Consider the following 18,418-nt stretch of genomic DNA (forward strand, 5'->3'; position numbering starts at 1 on the left):
ATGAGTGGAAGCTCTGCTGATTTTATCAATCATGTGCAAGCTAAAATGCTGTTTATTTTCATTGCATGTCCCGCTCGGATCTACAGCAACTGCACTTGTAGTGCAAAGTATATTTGCCTTTCGTAAAGAACCCCCATAGGGTTGGGAGTGGAAGGGAATTGAGAAGTTGTACGCAACATTTTAATGCAAAAATCCATCAAACTATCCGATTCCCAAAAAAGTGTGGTGTATTAAACCACAAGATGGTAACCTAGGGTACAGCTCCCACTTATCCTGAAAAATTCAATATATAGATGCCCCTTTCAATTCCACCACACAGACCCATCTTTGATCTTTTACACATAACAGCAAAAGTATAGCTCCCTTGCAGACAACTGATTAGCAATGTTTTCAGTGACATATTAGAGGAGCCGCTCTTGTAACAACCCACCTCTGACTTCCTGTGAATGCCAGTAACCACTGCCTGCAAAGCAAGAAGAAAAGAAAAAAAAAAGTCAGGACTGGAGAAAAATCACACCAAATGGGAAAACTAACAATAGGGGAAGGGTATTAAAAAAAAAAAAAAAAACAAAAAAAAACAAACACAAGTTTTTTGTTTTGTTTTTTCAAATCTACATAACTAGGCAATTTTAATATATTTTAATGGTAGCAGATTTATTGTAATTGCAAGTTGGAAACCTTTTTATGTCAACTTCCATTAAAATGTTGCAACTTTTACAATTAACTTTTTACATAATGGCTTTTTAAGCTTTTTTTTGGCAATGTCTTTGAATAGTTTACAATCTGCTATCAGTTTATGTCTATTAATATTTAATACTCAGAATATGCAGTTTACCCAGACACCAGCAAATAGTCAGAAATCCCCTGACATCTTTGGTGAAGGCTGGTTAGAATGCACAGAAACAAATTAGTGGAGATCGGTATTAGGGAATTCTGTTACCTGGTTGGCGAAGCATGATTTACTCATCCTGAGTGTCTTGCGAGATTTTTCTTTTCTTTTTTAAGGTTTGGCATTTGTACGATGTCCACAGCCCATGGAAACTGTCCAGTCTTTATCCCGTTAGACTACAAATAACAAGTTTAATTTTGCCTCTCTATTTTTGAGAGTTTGTACAAGGCTTTCACCATGCAGCCAAACATCAACCCTACCATAGGAATTGGCACACTCCTAGGAAGGATAGAACTGACCTCAAATCAAGATGGAAAGCATTTTACCAGTATTTAAAAAAATTAAATAAAAAATGATAAAAAAAAAAAAAAAAAAAAAAAAAAAAAAAAAAAAAGCAAAAGCAGCTCCTACATTGGGAGTGGGGGGGAATAAAAATAATGTAGAAATTAAAAATTGTGCACACGTGCCTTAGGTACCAAATTACTTTGAAGCTGTCCAGCAGCAACTTGCTTTATAGAAAAAAAAAAAAAAAAAATGGGCCCATATATTTATATATTTTTTTCCCCACAAAAGGGCACAGAATGTAAAAAGTAGATGACAAACTCACAGTGCAGTATGCAGCAAAAGGGAAGTTTTATTAAACAAATGGACTAGTCACTGGTTGATTAAACATTTTTTTGCTATTCAAAAAATACTAAGATATGAAAGACTTTAGTGACAAAGTTTAAAAAAAAGGTACACTCTGAAGTCAGCTACTCGCTATGAGCGCATAATATTTAGTGTGCATTTTGCCTACATGTAAAATACATAAAGGTATTTTACTGATAAATTGTTAAGTGAGTCACCAGTAAATGGTTTATAGATTTTAAATCTGTAAGAAAAAAAAAAAAAAAAAAAAAAAGGGGGGGGGGATATTGCTAAGAATGACTGCTGAACCCCCTTAAGACCTTTTAGCTTTGGTTTTCCATTTGGGAAGGCTTGGTAAACCTGGTCTATAGCACATGCCACTGACTTTACATAAATTAGATTTAATAGAAAAATAACACAACCTTAATATAACCCATAGATGTATGCAGTTACCACAGTTTAATGTAGACCAGCAACACTAAACTCTTCTACAGAAACGTATTGTACATATATCAGCTAAAGGTAAAAAGAAACTGCATTAAAAGCTTAAACACATTTAAGGCCTTTTGGTCAAAATATTTTACATAATCGATGTAGTTTTATTTTTATGGTTTTTGAAGAACCTGTGAGCATTACAAGGTTTCAGTTTGAAAGATTCACATTAAGACTTTCAGGGCCTACACATTTGCTCTCAGCTGTATTCAGCAAGTGCAATGGGAAAAACAGGCCTGCACTGAACTCTATATACAGCAGACCACCTGGTCACACGCACCACTGTAATGGATGCGCAAGATCAAATGTGTATCTCCTTGGGCGTATAAATAATCCTCAATACTATGTATTAGAAACTGCTTAGGATGCAAATGTGTGCAGTTTGCTGGTTTATGAAAAGTGCCATGATCAACTGACTTTTATTCACATTTTTATAATCCTATTTGAGCACAGGTGAATTAAGACAACATTAACAAAAGGATTTGTCCATAAGGTTTAATAACATAAAACAAAGCGGATTTTAATTACAAAGTCAAAGCTTGGGTTTTTAAACAGCATACAATATTACAGCTAATTGCGCTAACTCATAATAAAAAAAATGGAATATTGAAATGCAGCTTGCTTCAGGACAGAATCTACAGCTAACATTGAACGAACGTTTTGTTAGAAATCCTCAGTTTGTAACAAAAGTCACTTAAAATACTATTTTACTTGCTCTTTTTTGCATGAAAAGCATTTATGTTTTTAAGGGTTTTTGTTTATTTTTAAACAATGAACGTAAAATGGTTCTAAATATTCACAGGTGGATAGTTTTTATTTTCCTCCTATTTTAAAGATCGATCCTATAAGGAGGATTTTGGGATGGGTTAAGGGATCAAAAGGGGAGGAGGGAAAGGAGTCACAGAGTACAGAGAATTTACTTGTGTTGTGGGTTAAGGAACAGAAGTCCTGGGACACAACATATCAGTAATAATTGTTTGGAAGAGTAGCAGTCTTAGAAGCGTCTGTATGGATGATCTCTGTAGCTACTGCCTTTAGCAGCAGGAGGAACCTTCAGGGATGGCCGGGACCCATTCCAGTTGTCTTGCCCTACAACAACAAAATTTGTTCAGACATAAAATAAAAAAAAAATAAATAAAAACCCACACATTTTGTAACACCTATGTATTCGAGCTGCACGATTCATCTTAAAATGAGAATCACGATTCTCGCGGCATATCTTTCACAAAAAATAAAATAAAAGTTGTGCTAACTTTACTGTTTATTGAAGTGTATTTTTTCCCAAAAAATTGCATTTAAAAGACTGCTGGGCAAATACAGTGAAATAAAACATTGCAGCAATTGCCATATTCCCTAGGGTCTCTAAAATTTAAAAAAAAAAAAAAAAAAAAAAAAAAAAAAAAAAAGATATCCCAAGTAATTTTCTAGCAAAAATAAGTTAAAATCAATAAGAAAAGTGTCAGAAATAGATTTAGACTTTAACCGGTTCCCGACCGGCGCACGCCGATGTACGTCAGCAGAATGGCACGGGCAGGCATATTGGCATACAGGTACATCTAATCTTTACTGCCGCCCTGCCATCACGCCGCACTCACGTGCCAGTCTGGACCCCCCCCCCCCGTGAGTCTGGTTGCGGGTCCCGTGGACTGGATCACCGCGGGCATACCCACGATCGTCTCACAGGGTGGCCGAATGGAAAAATGCCATTGTAAACAGCATGTCCCCATTCTGCCTAGCAACTAGTGACGTTGATCTCTGCTCCATGTGATTGGAGCAGAGATCAGTGTTCACTAAATGAAAGCCCAGCCCATCAGTTAGTAATACACCCCTAGGAACACTTAACCCCTACACTGCCACCCACTGGTTAACCCCTTCACTGCCATTTACACAGGAATCACTGCATTTATATAGCAGTGATTGCTGCATAAATGACAATGGTCCCAAAAATGTGTCAAATGTCCGCAATAATGTTGCAGTCAAAAAAAAAAAAAAAAAAAACCACATAAAACAATCCCCTATTTTGTAAACTAACTTTTGCACAAACCAATCGCTTACTGCGTTTTTTTTGTACCAAAAATATGTAGAATACGTATTGGCTTAAACTGAGGGAATATATAAATATATATATATATATATATATATATATATATATATATATTTTTTTTGGAGGGGGGGGATATTTAGGAGAAAAAAAACGCGTTTTTTCCAAAATTGTCACCATTTTTGTTTATAGCGCAAAAAATAAAAACCGCAGAGGTGATCAAATACCACCAAAAGAAAGCTCTATTTGTGGGGGGGGGGGGGGAAGACGCCAATTTTGTTTGGGAGCCACGGGAGTGGTCTGGTCTTTGACCAGCAAAATGGTCCCGGCTGAAGTGGTTAGAAGCTTGGCAGACTGCCCAGATTGTTTACACTAGAAGTTCTTTCCCTTTGATCCAAGTAAGGTTAGTTACAAGGTTTCAAGTTCTACACTTGGCAGATTGCCTGAGATGTTTTCTTTTGACAGCTGAGTGAGCAGATAATCTCTCCACTTGTTTATATGAAAGAATCGCCTACTCTTAATCGTGCAGCTCTACTATGTATAGGCTTTTAGTTATAAACAATGCACTACAAAATATGGATCCCTGCTCCGGGTGTGAAAAGCAGGCAAATGTGTCAAATGTTAACAGTAAACATTCTTTAAAAGCTAATGAATTGTTGAAGGGGGAAAAAAAAAAAAAAAAAAAAAAAAAACCCTGGGAAAAATAATGCTTTTAATACATGTAATCTGCCCAAGAGTCATGCTAAGCCCAAGAACCCTTTCACACTGGGGCGTTTTTTTGCAGGCGCTCTAGCGTTAAAAATAGCACCTGCAAACCACCCTGAAACAGCTGTTCTATTCATTCCAGTGTAGAAGCCCAAGGGCTTTCACACTGGAGCATTGCACTGGCAGGGTGTCAGAAAAAGTCCTGCCAGCAGCTTCTTTAGAGTGGCGAGTTCACCACATTGAAATCAATAGGGCAGGGCTGTCATACCGCCAACAAAAGGCAACTGCAGTTTGCGGATGAATTTAACGCCTTTCGCCCGCTAGCAGGGTTAAAAAGCAAAGTGCCGCTAAAAATTGTGCCGCTTTACCACCGAGGCAGTGTGAAAGGGGTCCAAGTCACTAACCCAAAACAAAACCTGCAGAAAAAAATAAAAAAAAGTTCAGACTTTAATTGCTGTGTGCTATGCCAGTTATTGCACACTAAAATCAGTCAGTGGCTGCCATATTACAGAATAGGTTTCCAGTGGAAAAATAAATAAAAAAGTTTGATTGTAAAGTGCTGCGCTAACTGAAAGTGGATGTGGCCCTATACAAATTCTGTATTCTGGTAATTGCATATGGTAAATCCCATGTATTGATGAATATTCATCATACACATTTTACATTTAAACTAAAAATATTCTCTACATTTACACAATGTGACTAACCATATTACACCCCTCAGTAAAAAGGACAATTACGTGGAACTGCAAAGCAGGCTGCATATATTTAAAGCAGCCTAGATGTGCATGTATAATATATAAAATACACGCGCTCTAAAAACAGAAAACCCCATTAAACTGCCAATAAGAACTACAAGACATAATAAAAATGAAAAACTGACAGCAGTACAGGGTAACTGATGTGTTAAGACATCTGCACACCCTGCTGCTAATGTTAAACAATGTTAGTGGCCTTCCAAAAAGTCAGGAATGCAACCAATTTCCTAAAGTCACCATTTGCACAAACTAAACACATTGCCGCTTATAAATCTCTCCTCGGGTACTGCATTATGGAACACACACACACACCTAACTGAACTGGCTTTTATTCAAGTCGAACACTTACCATAGCCGTCATATGATTCTAGGCTCTCACCATGCGCATAATCATAATACTCTGTTTCTCTGCAGCAGAAAATTAAAGAAGTTAGCTTAATTACACAACTACATATGATGCACTTGTATAGAGGACAGGTTCTTAAATCATTTACGGACATCCAAGCAGAATATGGCATCCCACGTAGGGAATATCTGCAATTAACATGCCCTGCAAATGCAATCTAGGATTACACCACTTTTACTGACTGACCATACTATTGTGCAAATGATTATGATGAAGGTAAAAAAGGGGATGATTTCCAGAGGATATAATCTCATACTAAATGCGCCACAGGACCCAATTTGCTTACATTACACAACTACAACATAGTTAGGGTAACCCAAAAGTGTTACATATATTGCAGCTTACCAATCAGATGCACAATTTTTTCTTCACTTTTTCATTTAGTGATCTTGCCAGCCTTAGGAGCCTACTCCCTGTTAGTCTGCAGTGTTAGCTGCACTAGCAGATTTAGATACACTAACAAATTTAAGTCAAATGCCAGCTCACGTTTATGCGCAATAATTTTTTTGTTCTATTGGGCTGAAGGAATTGCATAAAACCCAATCATTGCAAGCACCCTGTCAGAGGTAAGTGGTTTGCCTGAACCCTCTAATGGCTACATATGCAGGGTGGCTTGTCCTGTTAAATAGAAGGCTTGCTGGCCAGATGACCAAGTCAAAATAGATCCTTAAAAGAGAAGTCTTATTCAATCACCACATCTTCGGCTTGTTAAACTGCATAAATAAAAAAAAAAAAAAAAAAAAAGGTTTTTTGGGTTCAATACTGTCTTAGATGTAAAAAAATTATACATACCCCTGGCTCGGGTTGTAATAACCCTCATAACCTTCATAGCTTTGTTCCCCATAGGTGTCTTCATAACCCTGAAAAGAAAATGTTTCATAAGACAAAACCAAAAAGATTATGTGCCCTGTGCGATGTGATGGAGAAAAGAAAAAAAAAACCCCACACAACTCCTTACTTTAAAATTACTTGTCCTATGCATGCTAAGTTAGGCCAAATGAGCACACCCAAAGTTCTTTGTAGTCCAATTGTTTGAAGTGGTTCTACAGCCTAAACAATTTAAACCCATTAACACCCCCCCCCCCCCCCCAAATACATATTCAAGCCCTCACTCAATCCAGTGCTGTGCTCATATGTAGCAGCTGTCTCCTCCCTGTTATCACTGGCTTGGCTGAGAGCAATAGAAGCCATTGGCTCCTGCTGCCACAGGCTAAAGCAGAGCCATGCGGTCTGTCTATGCACACAGGTAGCGTGGCTCAGGGTCGGGCAGGTGTGCCATGATAGGAAGCAGTTTCCTATGGTGGCAAAACAAGAGGAGTAGCCAGAAGCACTGGTGGGGGGAGAGGTTGTCAGGGACACCATGCAATTCCTCCCCCACACCAGCAGTCTTCTAGAACATGTCACAGGTCTCAAGACTAATGGGGACTATTCAGAACCTGTAGCATGGCTCGTAAAAGGAGCACCCGACCGAGGCTGCAAGCCGTCAAATCTGGGTACCCACAGTTTGCGTCAGCGCTGGGGACAGAAGACAGATGGAACAAACAGTTTAGATGAGCACATGGCTGGAACCTGGGACAGGGGCTGTGCGTTCATTAAAATAAGTCAGCAGCTACAGGTTTTGTAGCTGCTGACTCACTAAAAACAGATATGACTGGAGCTGCTGCTTAGGCAATCTGAAAGTGAAAGGAGTAGAAGCAAAAAAAACACTCACAAGGTGAAGCAAAGATGATCACATTCTGGGTTTCAATTTTTTTCATGAAAACACACACACACACACACACACACACACACACACTACTTACATAGTCATCATAGGGTTCCGGGGCTGGAGGTGGTAAAGTAATCCTCTGAAGAGATCCACCACGAGCTCTTCCAGAAGGTGCACCTCTGCTTGCAGGTGTGGGAGCCACACTTCGGGTTACACTTCCACCACGAGTTATAGCGCCACGCCCAGGCGCTCCCCTAGGAACAAGAGATCGCAGAGGACCAGCTCTGCCTCTGTATAAATAAAAAATAAATAAATTACCGTTCCGTAATACAAGTGGACAATTAACCACACTAGGAAAAATAATTTGCAATAGTTCAGCTTCAAATACAAGATAACTGTGAAGAGATGTTACTCATAAGCTGGCAAATTATATTCCTAGCTCCATATCCCTTCCTTGTGGACAAGGCTAAACATACAGTAACAGCCTTAATACTTTATATGCATATTCCAGGAGTTCAGAGAAATCTACTGCTTAGTATATTACAATCAAATAAAGGAAAAGTAACACTAGCAACCAAATTTGAACATGTAAAACATTTAAGATATACTTGCAGCATTAATTGCCAAGAAAGCCTAAAAGAAACATTTTTACCGACCATAACATGTAGAAGTGCCTATACTCAATTTGAAAAATAAAGCGAGAACTAGTTATTTCCAACAACATGTAAAATTTCAGGTTCATCTTTCCATACAAGACACCAACAGTGTTAATTTTGGCAACAAATTTCAAGTTAGTTTTAGTCTTATGACTAAAATGGCGTTTTAGTCCTGGCTAAAATGCCGTTTTAGTCAACGAAATTAAACACTGGACACCAAGCTGAAAATGACCACTTCACATAAAAAAATATTTAAAGAAAACATGATTGCTACCTTGCTGGTGGAGCTGAAGCAGAAGGGGGTGGACCACCTCTGCCACGGGAAGGTCCTCCTCTCCCACCACCACGAGCTTGTTCTGGAGGAGCTCCATTCAGGTAGGACAACTCCAAAAATTGCTCTTGACAAATGTCATCCATCATATCCTGCTTAAAAAATAAAAAGGCACAGAGCGAGATTTATTAATTAGCACGACAACAAACACATTAAGGCAATACTTCTGACCTACGTTTCACTGGAGTTAAAAGCAAGCAAAGAGTACTCTGCTGAACCCACAGCACCAAATCTCAAAATCTAGAGATCTGCCATTTCAGCCAAGAGAGGCTAAAGACAACAGAAAAGGACTCCCTATAAGAGGACTTCTGTTCCACAGTGATTTATAGAACATTATAGAAATTTTATAAAATCGGACTCTAAAACTACAACTTGACATACAACTGCTCCACATGCCATTTACAATCTGCACCAATGAAAGAATAAACCAACAAAAAATAAATACATACTGGAACTAAAAACTTCTTGACCTCCTCCATGGCATGTGCCATCCGGGTATATGCCTCACAAGGTGGGCCAAAAACTTCAATGAAAACATGCAGATCCATGTTCAAGTGGCTGTATTTTGGATCACCTCCTTTCCGGAGTTCTTCCTCCTAAAGCAGAACATTTAGAATATCAAGACATTAGTTAACAGTCCAGACAATATGCCTTCCAAACTGACTTACTGTGCCAATACCACTGTTAAATAAAGCTGGTAGCACTCAGGCACATGGGAAAAAATAAGTTGGTGCCTAATCATCTCACTTAGAAGTGCTGTATATCAGATAAGTGATCCAGCTCCAAGTTGGTGCGTCAGTTACAGCACAAGCCATTCCACAAGTTAATAAAACGCTGTTACATTCCTTAAAGTTAGCTCACCACACACACGCATTGTTTTAGAACCACTTTAACTGTGTGCCAAGTTTTTTTTTTTTTAAATCAATGTGTAAAATTAGGGGAAAAAAAAAATAAAAAATAAAGTGTGCAGCTCTCTCCAGCCATCCCAATACTTACTTGAGCCCCACCTCGAGCCAGCAATGTGCATGAAAGCCTCATCTCTTCAGGGACACAGCAGTTATGACATGTTTGATTTTTTTTTTTTAATCAGCATGGCCTATATCAATTTAACCCTTTGATTGTCCCTAGAGGTCAATTCCTCCTCAGCCAGTGGCAGCATATATTAGCACTTGTGTCACCAGTGATGTCAGTTAATAAGTTCCCAGTGTCAGGGTTGCCCACTGTACTATCGCAGTCCTGATAGAAGTCGCTGACCACTGCCATTCCTAGTATAAAATAAAATTTCCCTTGGCAAAAATATGCAGCAGAAATCATTTTGGTATGTATATATAAAATTTGGAGATTATATATCTCCAGGGGTGATCAAATACCACCAAAACAAAGCTCTATGTGTGAAAAAAGGACAAATTGATAATTGTGCAGTCATAAAAATTAACAAAGTAGTGCAGTGTCAAATAGAAAAAATAAATAAAAATTGCATCTTTTAGGGTGTTCCCTTTCACACCTCTTCCTAATTTTGCCATTCTGTTCAAGGAGACTCCACACCCTGGATCAGGCGAGTCGATACACCCGTTACTCGAGTTGGCAAGGTTGCCTTTTCTTTTAAAAACCTTTAACAGACATGGGCATTAGCTGGTACAAGAGCAACACTTACAGCTCCGAGACGTTTTGTTGAAGCCTTTAAAGAACGTTATCCTAATGGGAGTGCCGATTCACTTTAACCATTTGCTGACCGCTGATACACATCGGCACAATGGTAGCGATGGGCAAACCTGTATAGCCCCTTTAATTGGCAGGACTAGCAGGTGCACACCGCGTAGAGTGTGCCAATGGAACCAGTGAACTCGATGTCAAGGAAGGCATGTCCCTGTTCTGCCTTGTGACATGACAGATAACTGCTCAGTCATCGGGAGAAGTGATCGGCGAGTTGAAGCCCACCCCCCGCCCCTCAGTTAGAATCACTCCCTAGGACAAAATTAACTGATTGCCCCCTGGTGGTTAACCCATTCCATGCCAGTGTCATTTACACAGTAATCAGTGCATTTTTATAGCACTGATCGCTGTATAAATGAGAATGGTCCCAAAATGTCAAAGGTGCCCGCCATAATGTCACAGATCGCCACCATTACTAGTTAAAAAAAAAAAAAAAAACCCCAACCACAAAACGCAACACTATCCTCGCTCCACCAAAATGCTCATACTTCCAAGTACACGTCTTACCTTTGCTTTGTCCCTCATTGATCCTTTCCCCAGCACTGAAATTTTAGCTCCAGTCTCCTCTTGCAGCCTCTTGATTGTGTTTCCTTGTGGTCCCAGGATCTTTCCAACAAAATTAAACTATGGAGAAAATACAAATTAATGCAATATTTTTCTACTTTATATTTTTGCAATCTACATTTACAAGTGTATGAAAATTAGACTGAACTCCTTGGCAAAGCAGGGCGGGGGGGGAATACAAAAAGCAATATAAATAACTAAAAAGGAATTAATCCAAACTATTATGCTGCCGCCTAAACTCCTGCCTGCAACTCCTCAGGACCAGCGCCGGTCTCGGTGGGGTGGGGGGGAATTATATTTGCTGAAAATTTTAATAGATTTAACCTCTCAACTCGATTTCACATCAATTTTATTTCCCCAGCCCTGTGTTGCCTATAAAGATGATAAACATCCAATCTTCTGGAACCTGAAAAAAAAAAAAAAAAAAAAAAAAAAAAAAAAAAAAAGAATGCGAGGGTAACACAAAGCAACACTTACCTTGGGATACAATTTAACTGGAATCAAAACACGCTCCTTCAGCTTCATGTTCTTATGGGAGAACAAGTCTAGGTAAGGGTCTCCATCTTCCTTTCCCTTCACATCACCTCCCTTCTTCAGCCTTTCAATTTCTACATTAAAAATGTAAAGTGAACCATTGTTAAAATGCAGGTCTCAGCATCATAAAACCACAATTTGTAAAAGGTCTACATATAATCTCTTGTCTTCCATGAGTAACTGCTTAGTCTGGTAGATGCCAACAAGCTTGAGCATATAATTTTTGGCTCCTATAGACTGCCAAGTTTACCGTTTCAGACAGACCATGTAGTACACTTTAGCTGGTAATAAACAGCTTGAATTTTGGATCATTCCTGTGCATGGGCATAAATTTAAGCCATGGGTAGTCCTGTCAACACTATCTAGTTCAAACTGAGAAAGGGCCAGGCAGATAAGTCAAACAGACTGCAGCCAATCAGCTGCAATCAGTGTTCAGGTATTCTCAGAGCCATATATGAAGAACAAGAGAAAAATCGTACTTAACCCCCCTGACGGTATTCCCGAGTCTGACTCGGGGTGGATTTTTTATACCAAGAGCGGTATCCCCGAGTCAGACTCGGGACTGCATCGCTGGATCCAGGAGGAGGTTTACTTACCTTCTCCCTCGGATCCAGCGTTGTCTCCCCGCTGTACGAGCGAGCCGTGTCTCGCTCGATGCATTACATCGCCGATCTCCGTGCCCTGCGAGCGTTGTGACGCACGGGCACGGAGATCGGCGCCAAATTCAAAAAGTGAAACAAACAGTAAACATACAGTATAATGTAATCTTACAGATTACATTGCTGTATGTAAATATTTCACATCCCCGTTGTCCCTAGTGGTCTGCCCAGTGTCCTGCATGCAGTTTTATATACCGTATATACTCGAGTATAAGCCGAGATTTTCAGCCTCTTTTTTGAGGCTGAAAGTGCCCCCCTCGGCTTATACTCGAGTCATCGCTGTCTGCCCGCTCGATCAGCGTGTCGAGCAGACAGACAGCGGCCATTCTATTCAAAAGCCGCGCCTCCGGCTCCGCCTTCGCCTGTGATAGGCGGAACACTGAATTTCCCAGCAGCCTGTGTTCCGCCTATCACGGACATCGTATCATCCTCGTACTACGGACGAGGATGATACGACGTCTGTGATAGGCGGAACACAGGCTGCTGGGAAATTCAGTGTTCCGCCTATCACAGGCGAAGGCGGCGGCGCAGCTTTTGAACTTTACAATGGCCGCCGACGAAGAGGGCACGGGACGGCACGGCACGGGACGGGACGGGGGCAAGGCAAGGCACGACACGGGACGGATGCAAGGAGGCAAGGCACGGCACGGGACGGAGGCAAGGAGGCAAGGCACGGGACGGAGGCTCGGGACAAAGGTAGGCTGGACACACACACACACACACACACATGGATGGAGACACACACAGGGATGGATGGATGGATGGATGGAGACACACACACACAGGGATGGATGGATGGATGGATGGAGACACACACACACACAGGGATGGATGGATGGATGGATGGATGGAGACACACACACACAGGGATGGATGGACGGACACACAGGGATGGACGGACACACAGGGATGGACGGACACACAGGGATGGACGGACACACAGGGATGGACGGACACACACACAGGGATGGACGGGCATGTCTCACCCTCGGCTTATACACGAGTCAATAAGTTTGCCAGTTTTTTTGGGGGTAAATTGGGGGCCTCGGCTTATATTCGGGTCGGCCTATACTCGAGTATATACGGTAATAAAAACTGTTCTTTATGCCTGGAAACTGGAGATTGCCCATAGCAACCAAAACTGTCACTGTACATCAAAAATGATTTTAGACCAGCTAGAAAACAGCGATAATAAATTAGAATCACTCGCAGAATTGAGCGATAGCAATTTGTGGGGAGATCCGTCATCAAATACTGAAAAGTAATGACAGTGACAATTCTGCAACTGAGCAAATTTCAGTGTTTTTGATTTGATTACATTATTGAATAATTTTTATTATTGTTATATTATTATTTGGTACAATTATTTATATTTATTATATTATAATTTATGATTTAATTTTTCAAACTTTATCATACCCGGGATGTCTGCTAGACTCTGGTTTGGACAGATTTAAGAGAGTTATTCCTAAGAATTGCAGGACTACAATATAAAACGCCAAATTTTCATGCAAAATAATGGTACTGCTTTTAGCACCTAAAATCCGAAATAATCGTACCGCCAGGGAGGTTAAACGGCAATATTAGCCAGGCAAAAAAAAGCACACATGAGCAAATGTGTTCCCCCAATGTTCACAGATAATTGCAAATCACACACCAAAAATATGAGTTTTAAAGAGGAAGTAAACCCTGATGGGTTTACTTCCTCTTTTTTTCCCTGCAAAGGTAAAGCATAATGGACTACTATGCATCGCATAGTAGCTCATTATGTTTCACTTACCTGACACAGGAGCCAGCGAAGTCGCCGCTGATCCCTGTAGTCCGCCGCGTCCATCTTGCTGGTGGCGTCTCGCAGCTCCGACCAATGACAGCGGCGAAGCCGCGATGACGTCACTCCCGCGCATGCGCACGGGAGTCGCGCCTCGCAGCTCCGCCGCTGTCATACGGCGAGGCCGCGATGACGTCACTCCCGCGCATGCGCACGGGAGTCGACAAATTTGGCAAATCCATTCTTGGACTTGCCGCATTTAGTGCGCATGCGCGCCGCTGTCTACGGCGCATGCGCCGTAGACAGCGGTGCCCATTTTCGGCCAAATATCTCCTAAACCATATAGGTTTAGGAGATATTTCTTGGACCTACAGGTAAGCCTTAATCTAGGCTTACCTATAGGTCCAAGTTGTTTGGAAGGGTTTACTTCCCTTTTAAGCACCAATATTTTGTTATTTTTGACAAACCAATGGTTAACCCCTTTCACTGCCAGTGTCATTTACACTGGAATCAGTGCATTTGTATAGCACCGATTGCTGTATAAATGGCAATGGTCCCAAAAATGTTGACCCGTTCTAACAGGTGAACTTATCCTTTAAAGCTTCTGACTTGTAGGTAGATGCGAAACTACTGCAGGAAAAGAACAGTGCACACAGAGGACCAGTAGGAACTGTTGTGTCAAAACCCTTTAATCTATACCACCACACATCACTAACTCCTGCCAAATGAAAGCCCCCAGCACACCTGGAATCAACAGACCATATATTACAGTTGTAAGGATAAGCAAAGTAGAACTTTGCAATAGAAAAGGGTAATTATGTCAATGCATTTGTAGTCCATTTATAATTCTCACCCCCACCAATCACTAAACTTCATTACAGAAACACAGGTAACGACTTTCGTCTGAAAATTCTAATTGCCTGGCTCTCATACAGGAGTGGACCAAGTACCCATTTGAGAAGTCATTATTTGCATACATGCTCCGAGTCAACATGACAGCAAGGTAATCATTTGGTTATAGCGCGGACGTCAAGAAGTTAACGTCACTGTATTTGTCATGGAACAAAATTAAAAAAGGTTGTGTGTTCTCTTGAATCAACTTCACCTCACTGAAAAAAAAAAAAAAAAAAAAAAAAATTCTCCCAGTGTTCCTGCCACACTGAAAAAAAGAATCCTTGTCTATCCTGTTTCTGAAACCAGGCACCAACTGCTTCACATCGATCACGGATGAGAAGTAACACTGCTATCAAAGTGATAAAACACCATAAAAATAACATGCTGTATGGAAACCACAAACATGCTTGCCGCAAATCTTAAAAACCAGTCATATCCAAAAGATAAACTACATTTTTGAAACCTGCATTCAGAAACCGCTCTAAAAAAAAAAAAAAAAACACCCACGTGTGGTTAGATCAATAAAGTAGGCATCAAACTAGGGAAAGAAAAACGTTCCAATACAAAGACAGAACAGCTGCTATGAGAGGGAGATTGAGGACAGACCAGCTTTCCACACAGAACAAAAGGAGTCTTGTGGAGTACAAACCATGACAACATGCACATGACCATATATAGGTCTACACATTTTATTTTATAGGGGTCCTTGGAATATAACCACCCCCCACCACCACCTAACCATCTGTTTGGGCAAACCGTGTCTATAATGTACTGAAATCACAAGCAATGTTATCAGCCCTGCCAGGCTATGTCTCAAATCAGAAGTGAGCAGCTTAGAGGGACAACGCTGCTCTGCCGTAGATACGGTACAGTTACATAGATCCAGAACAGGGACTTCATGGTGTCATGCAAGACCAGGAAGAGTGGAACTGGCAGGATCATTAGTGGAAGGAATATATTCTCTATATACACACTAGAAGTGAAAAATTGTGAACAAAACATGTGTTGCAGCTGCTATACACTTGGCAAAGCAAAAAAAAAAAAAGATATATATATTTTTTACACTATGGCAACATGTTGTGGGTGGAATCGCAGCAAATTGTGGGGATGCCCCTGCGATCCATTACTCTGAATGGCACCCAAATCACGTTACAGAATCCCAGGACACCTGTTGACCAAAAATTATTTTGGGTCCCAAGAGTCCCGCGATTTGTTGGCCAACAAGCATTAAGCCGGCCATATATTGATCGAAAATCGGGGACTGAATCTTGATCCACAGATGGGCATCTGTTCCACGGCCAGGGCTGATCAGTGTACTCTGATAAACAGGGAAGTCTTCCCACCATCAGAACACAATAACTTGGTGGGAGCAATATCCACATCGACACTGATGTGTGGATGGGAGAATCAGGCAATTCCCCCCCCCCCCCCCATTCAGGCCTCATCAACACCATGTGCCGAGACATGAGTTTTTCTGCAAGGGTATAAAGAAAACAATAATTCCCTATATGCCCTGTTCACACAACACTTATATCACATTGAGATTTTTTCGCTCAGAAATATAAAATGTTTTAAGCGTGGAGAGAAAAAAAAAAAAAACTCATCCGACAGCAACATTGTGGTGTGAACAGGGAGAAGAATTAGGGTTTTTATGTGCCAGTGCAGAGAATTTATGCTATATATCTGACCAGTGCTATAGTGTTAACAGGACAATAACCAACCGTTTTGTGCCCTTGCAAAGATGTACATTAATATGCCTATCTCCAAATAAGTTTATGCAAGGCAAACCTGATCCCCCTATTAGTTCTTATGCATGTGTGGTGTGAATGAGGTCTCAAGAGTCAGTTCATTCACCCCCGCCTCACCCCCATTAAAAAAAAAAAAAAAAAAAAAAAAAAAAAAACACACATGGAAAGTAGGTTAAATGGTCTCCAAAGGCATAGTTCACACCAGTGCAGTCCGTTACAAAAAAAACCCCACAGACCACAGTAGAACATACTGCATTTTTCCTGCACTGGAACACAGCAAAGGGCATCAAAAACCACACAGAACCCCAGTACAGTGAAAAAAAATAATGGGGGGTGGGAATGCATCAGACACTGGAATGCTCCAAAAACATGCATGCCGAACAGATCAGGAGATTACTGCTCCACTTCGGATCAAGAAATCCATTCTAGGACCAGTTCACACTGCATGGAGTCCAGTGTGTTTTATTACTGCATTAAAAAAAAAAAAAAGGGGGGGGGGGTGCTGCATTTTTCCTGCACTGGAACACACTAAATTGCACCAGGCCCTAGTATAGGAGGGGAAAAAAATAAAGCTGGAAAACACATCATTAGCATTTAGCTTAGATCACACCACATGCAGTCCAGTGCATAAAAAAAAAAAAAAAAAAAAAAAGTATATATAATTTTATTTTATTTTTTGCCCCACAGCAATCAAATCTAGTAAAAACAGTAGAACATGCTGCATTTTCCCAGCACTGGAACGCAGTAAAAATTGAACGAAAAGTGCAAAAAGACCCAAGTATAGTGAGAAAAAAAGCAGGGAAGCAAAAGCGCACGAAACGCACAGGAACACACGAAAACGCACATGCAGAAATGCACAGGAAAGGGGTCTGGAATCGGTTTTCGCGGTGGGAAAGCAGCCTTTAATTGGTAGCGGATCTGACTGGCATGTAACACGCCGATGAGATCTAAAATGACCCTACACTATCCAATCTTCTAGTCCTACTATTTAGTACGTAGTGCGGACTGGATTGTATGCTTTGTGTAGATTGTATAGTCTCAGGCCCATAGAGCAGCGTAGGCGTGCTGTAAGCCATGCGGCGAGCCCCGAGGCGGGTGATAAGGAGCCGCTTTCTTTGTTTGCTTCCCTCATTGAGTAAGACATGGCGGCGCTATAGGGCAGAGCAGACCCCGGGAACACAATGCCGCCCTCCTCCACATGGATTCCCACATCACACAATGCACGCCATAGAAGGCGCCATTTTTTTTTTTTTTTTTACACTCACAAACCCCGAGCCGCACCCAATAATAACCCCGCTCTGCTCTCCCCTATACACGACGACTAAGACTCCCGATACATATTTCTGCCCCGTAGCGACACCCTCTCCCCAGCTCCCCGAGATACTCACCGCTAGAGAGCAGGCTCATGGCGTGTGTAAAGGACGGGTCCAGGCTGTCCTTCTCCGCCATCAGCTCGGGTAAATACTTGGTCTCAGACTCCATGTTGAAAGTAATTTTTTGTTCCTCTCTGTCCTCTAACGTACGTCCTACAGCTCTCACCGACTCGTTCTCAGACCAAACGGATCCGACTCCCTAGATAAAAAGAAACGGCTAAAGCCCGCCCAGCGGAAGTGACGTCGGGACCCGCCCAGAGGCGAGTTGGCGAGAGCCTTGTGCTCAGACAAAGACTTTGGGCTTTTCCTGTCTCGCTTTGAGGAGCCATTTTATGAGCGCCCTCTATGTGTGAAGCGTGCATGTTCTCGCTTCAGTCCCGAGAAACCCGCCAAAGACATCTTTGTGAACAAAGTGTCTCTAGTGACTGCACTGGAAGAAGTGCGCACACTTCCGGCTCCATTCACAATGGAGACTGGGGGTTGTACCACGTGCTAAGACTTTGTATTCCATATAGAACAAGAAGCTCTTAGGGAAAAAAAGATGTAAACTAT

The 18,418-nt window shown here is 41.2% G+C and overlaps 1 protein-coding gene across 2 annotated transcripts; it reads right to left on the minus strand.

Moving 5' to 3' along the window:
- Positions 1-2,489: 2,489 nt before the first annotated feature.
- KHDRBS1 (KH RNA binding domain containing, signal transduction associated 1) lies at positions 2,490-18,102 on the minus strand. 2 transcript variants are annotated; one of them, XM_077481989.1, is made up of 9 exons: positions 17,882-18,102; positions 11,368-11,498; positions 10,834-10,950; positions 9,063-9,209; positions 8,557-8,705; positions 7,721-7,916; positions 6,711-6,778; positions 5,862-5,920; positions 2,490-3,097 (listed from the first exon to the last, which is right to left on the minus strand). In XM_077481989.1, the coding sequence occupies exons 1-9, from the start codon at positions 17,973-17,975 to the stop codon at positions 3,003-3,005; spliced, it is 1,056 nt and encodes a 351-aa protein (XP_077338115.1). In that variant the 5' UTR covers positions 17,976-18,102; the 3' UTR covers positions 2,490-3,002. The 2 variants fall into 2 exon arrangements, with proteins under 2 accessions (XP_077338115.1, XP_077338114.1); XM_077481988.1 differs by having other exon boundaries at positions 8,557-8,708; positions 17,882-18,100.
- Between the last annotated feature and the right edge of the window lie 316 nt (positions 18,103-18,418).

Source organism: Lithobates pipiens, unplaced genomic scaffold, assembly GCF_037356315.1.
Source record: "Lithobates pipiens isolate NorthernLeopardFrog02 unplaced genomic scaffold, aLitPip1_a1.2 Scaffold_16, whole genome shotgun sequence".
NCBI lineage: Eukaryota > Metazoa > Chordata > Amphibia > Anura > Ranidae > Lithobates > Lithobates pipiens.

Excerpts from the sequence above, each read along its gene's own strand:
- KHDRBS1 (XM_077481988.1), bottom strand. The coding sequence starts at position 17,975 with ATGGAGTCTGAGACCAAGTATTTACCCGAGCTGATGGCGGAGAAGGAC. Across the intron at positions 8,709-9,062 it reads TCAAGAAGTTTTTAGTTCCA|CAGGATATGATGGATGACAT; the intron begins GTATGTATTTAT and ends TTATTTTTTAAG. Across the intron at positions 3,098-5,861 it reads AGAATCATATGACGGCTATG|GGCAAGACAACTGGAATGGG; the intron begins GTAAGTGTTCGA and ends TTGTTGTTGTAG.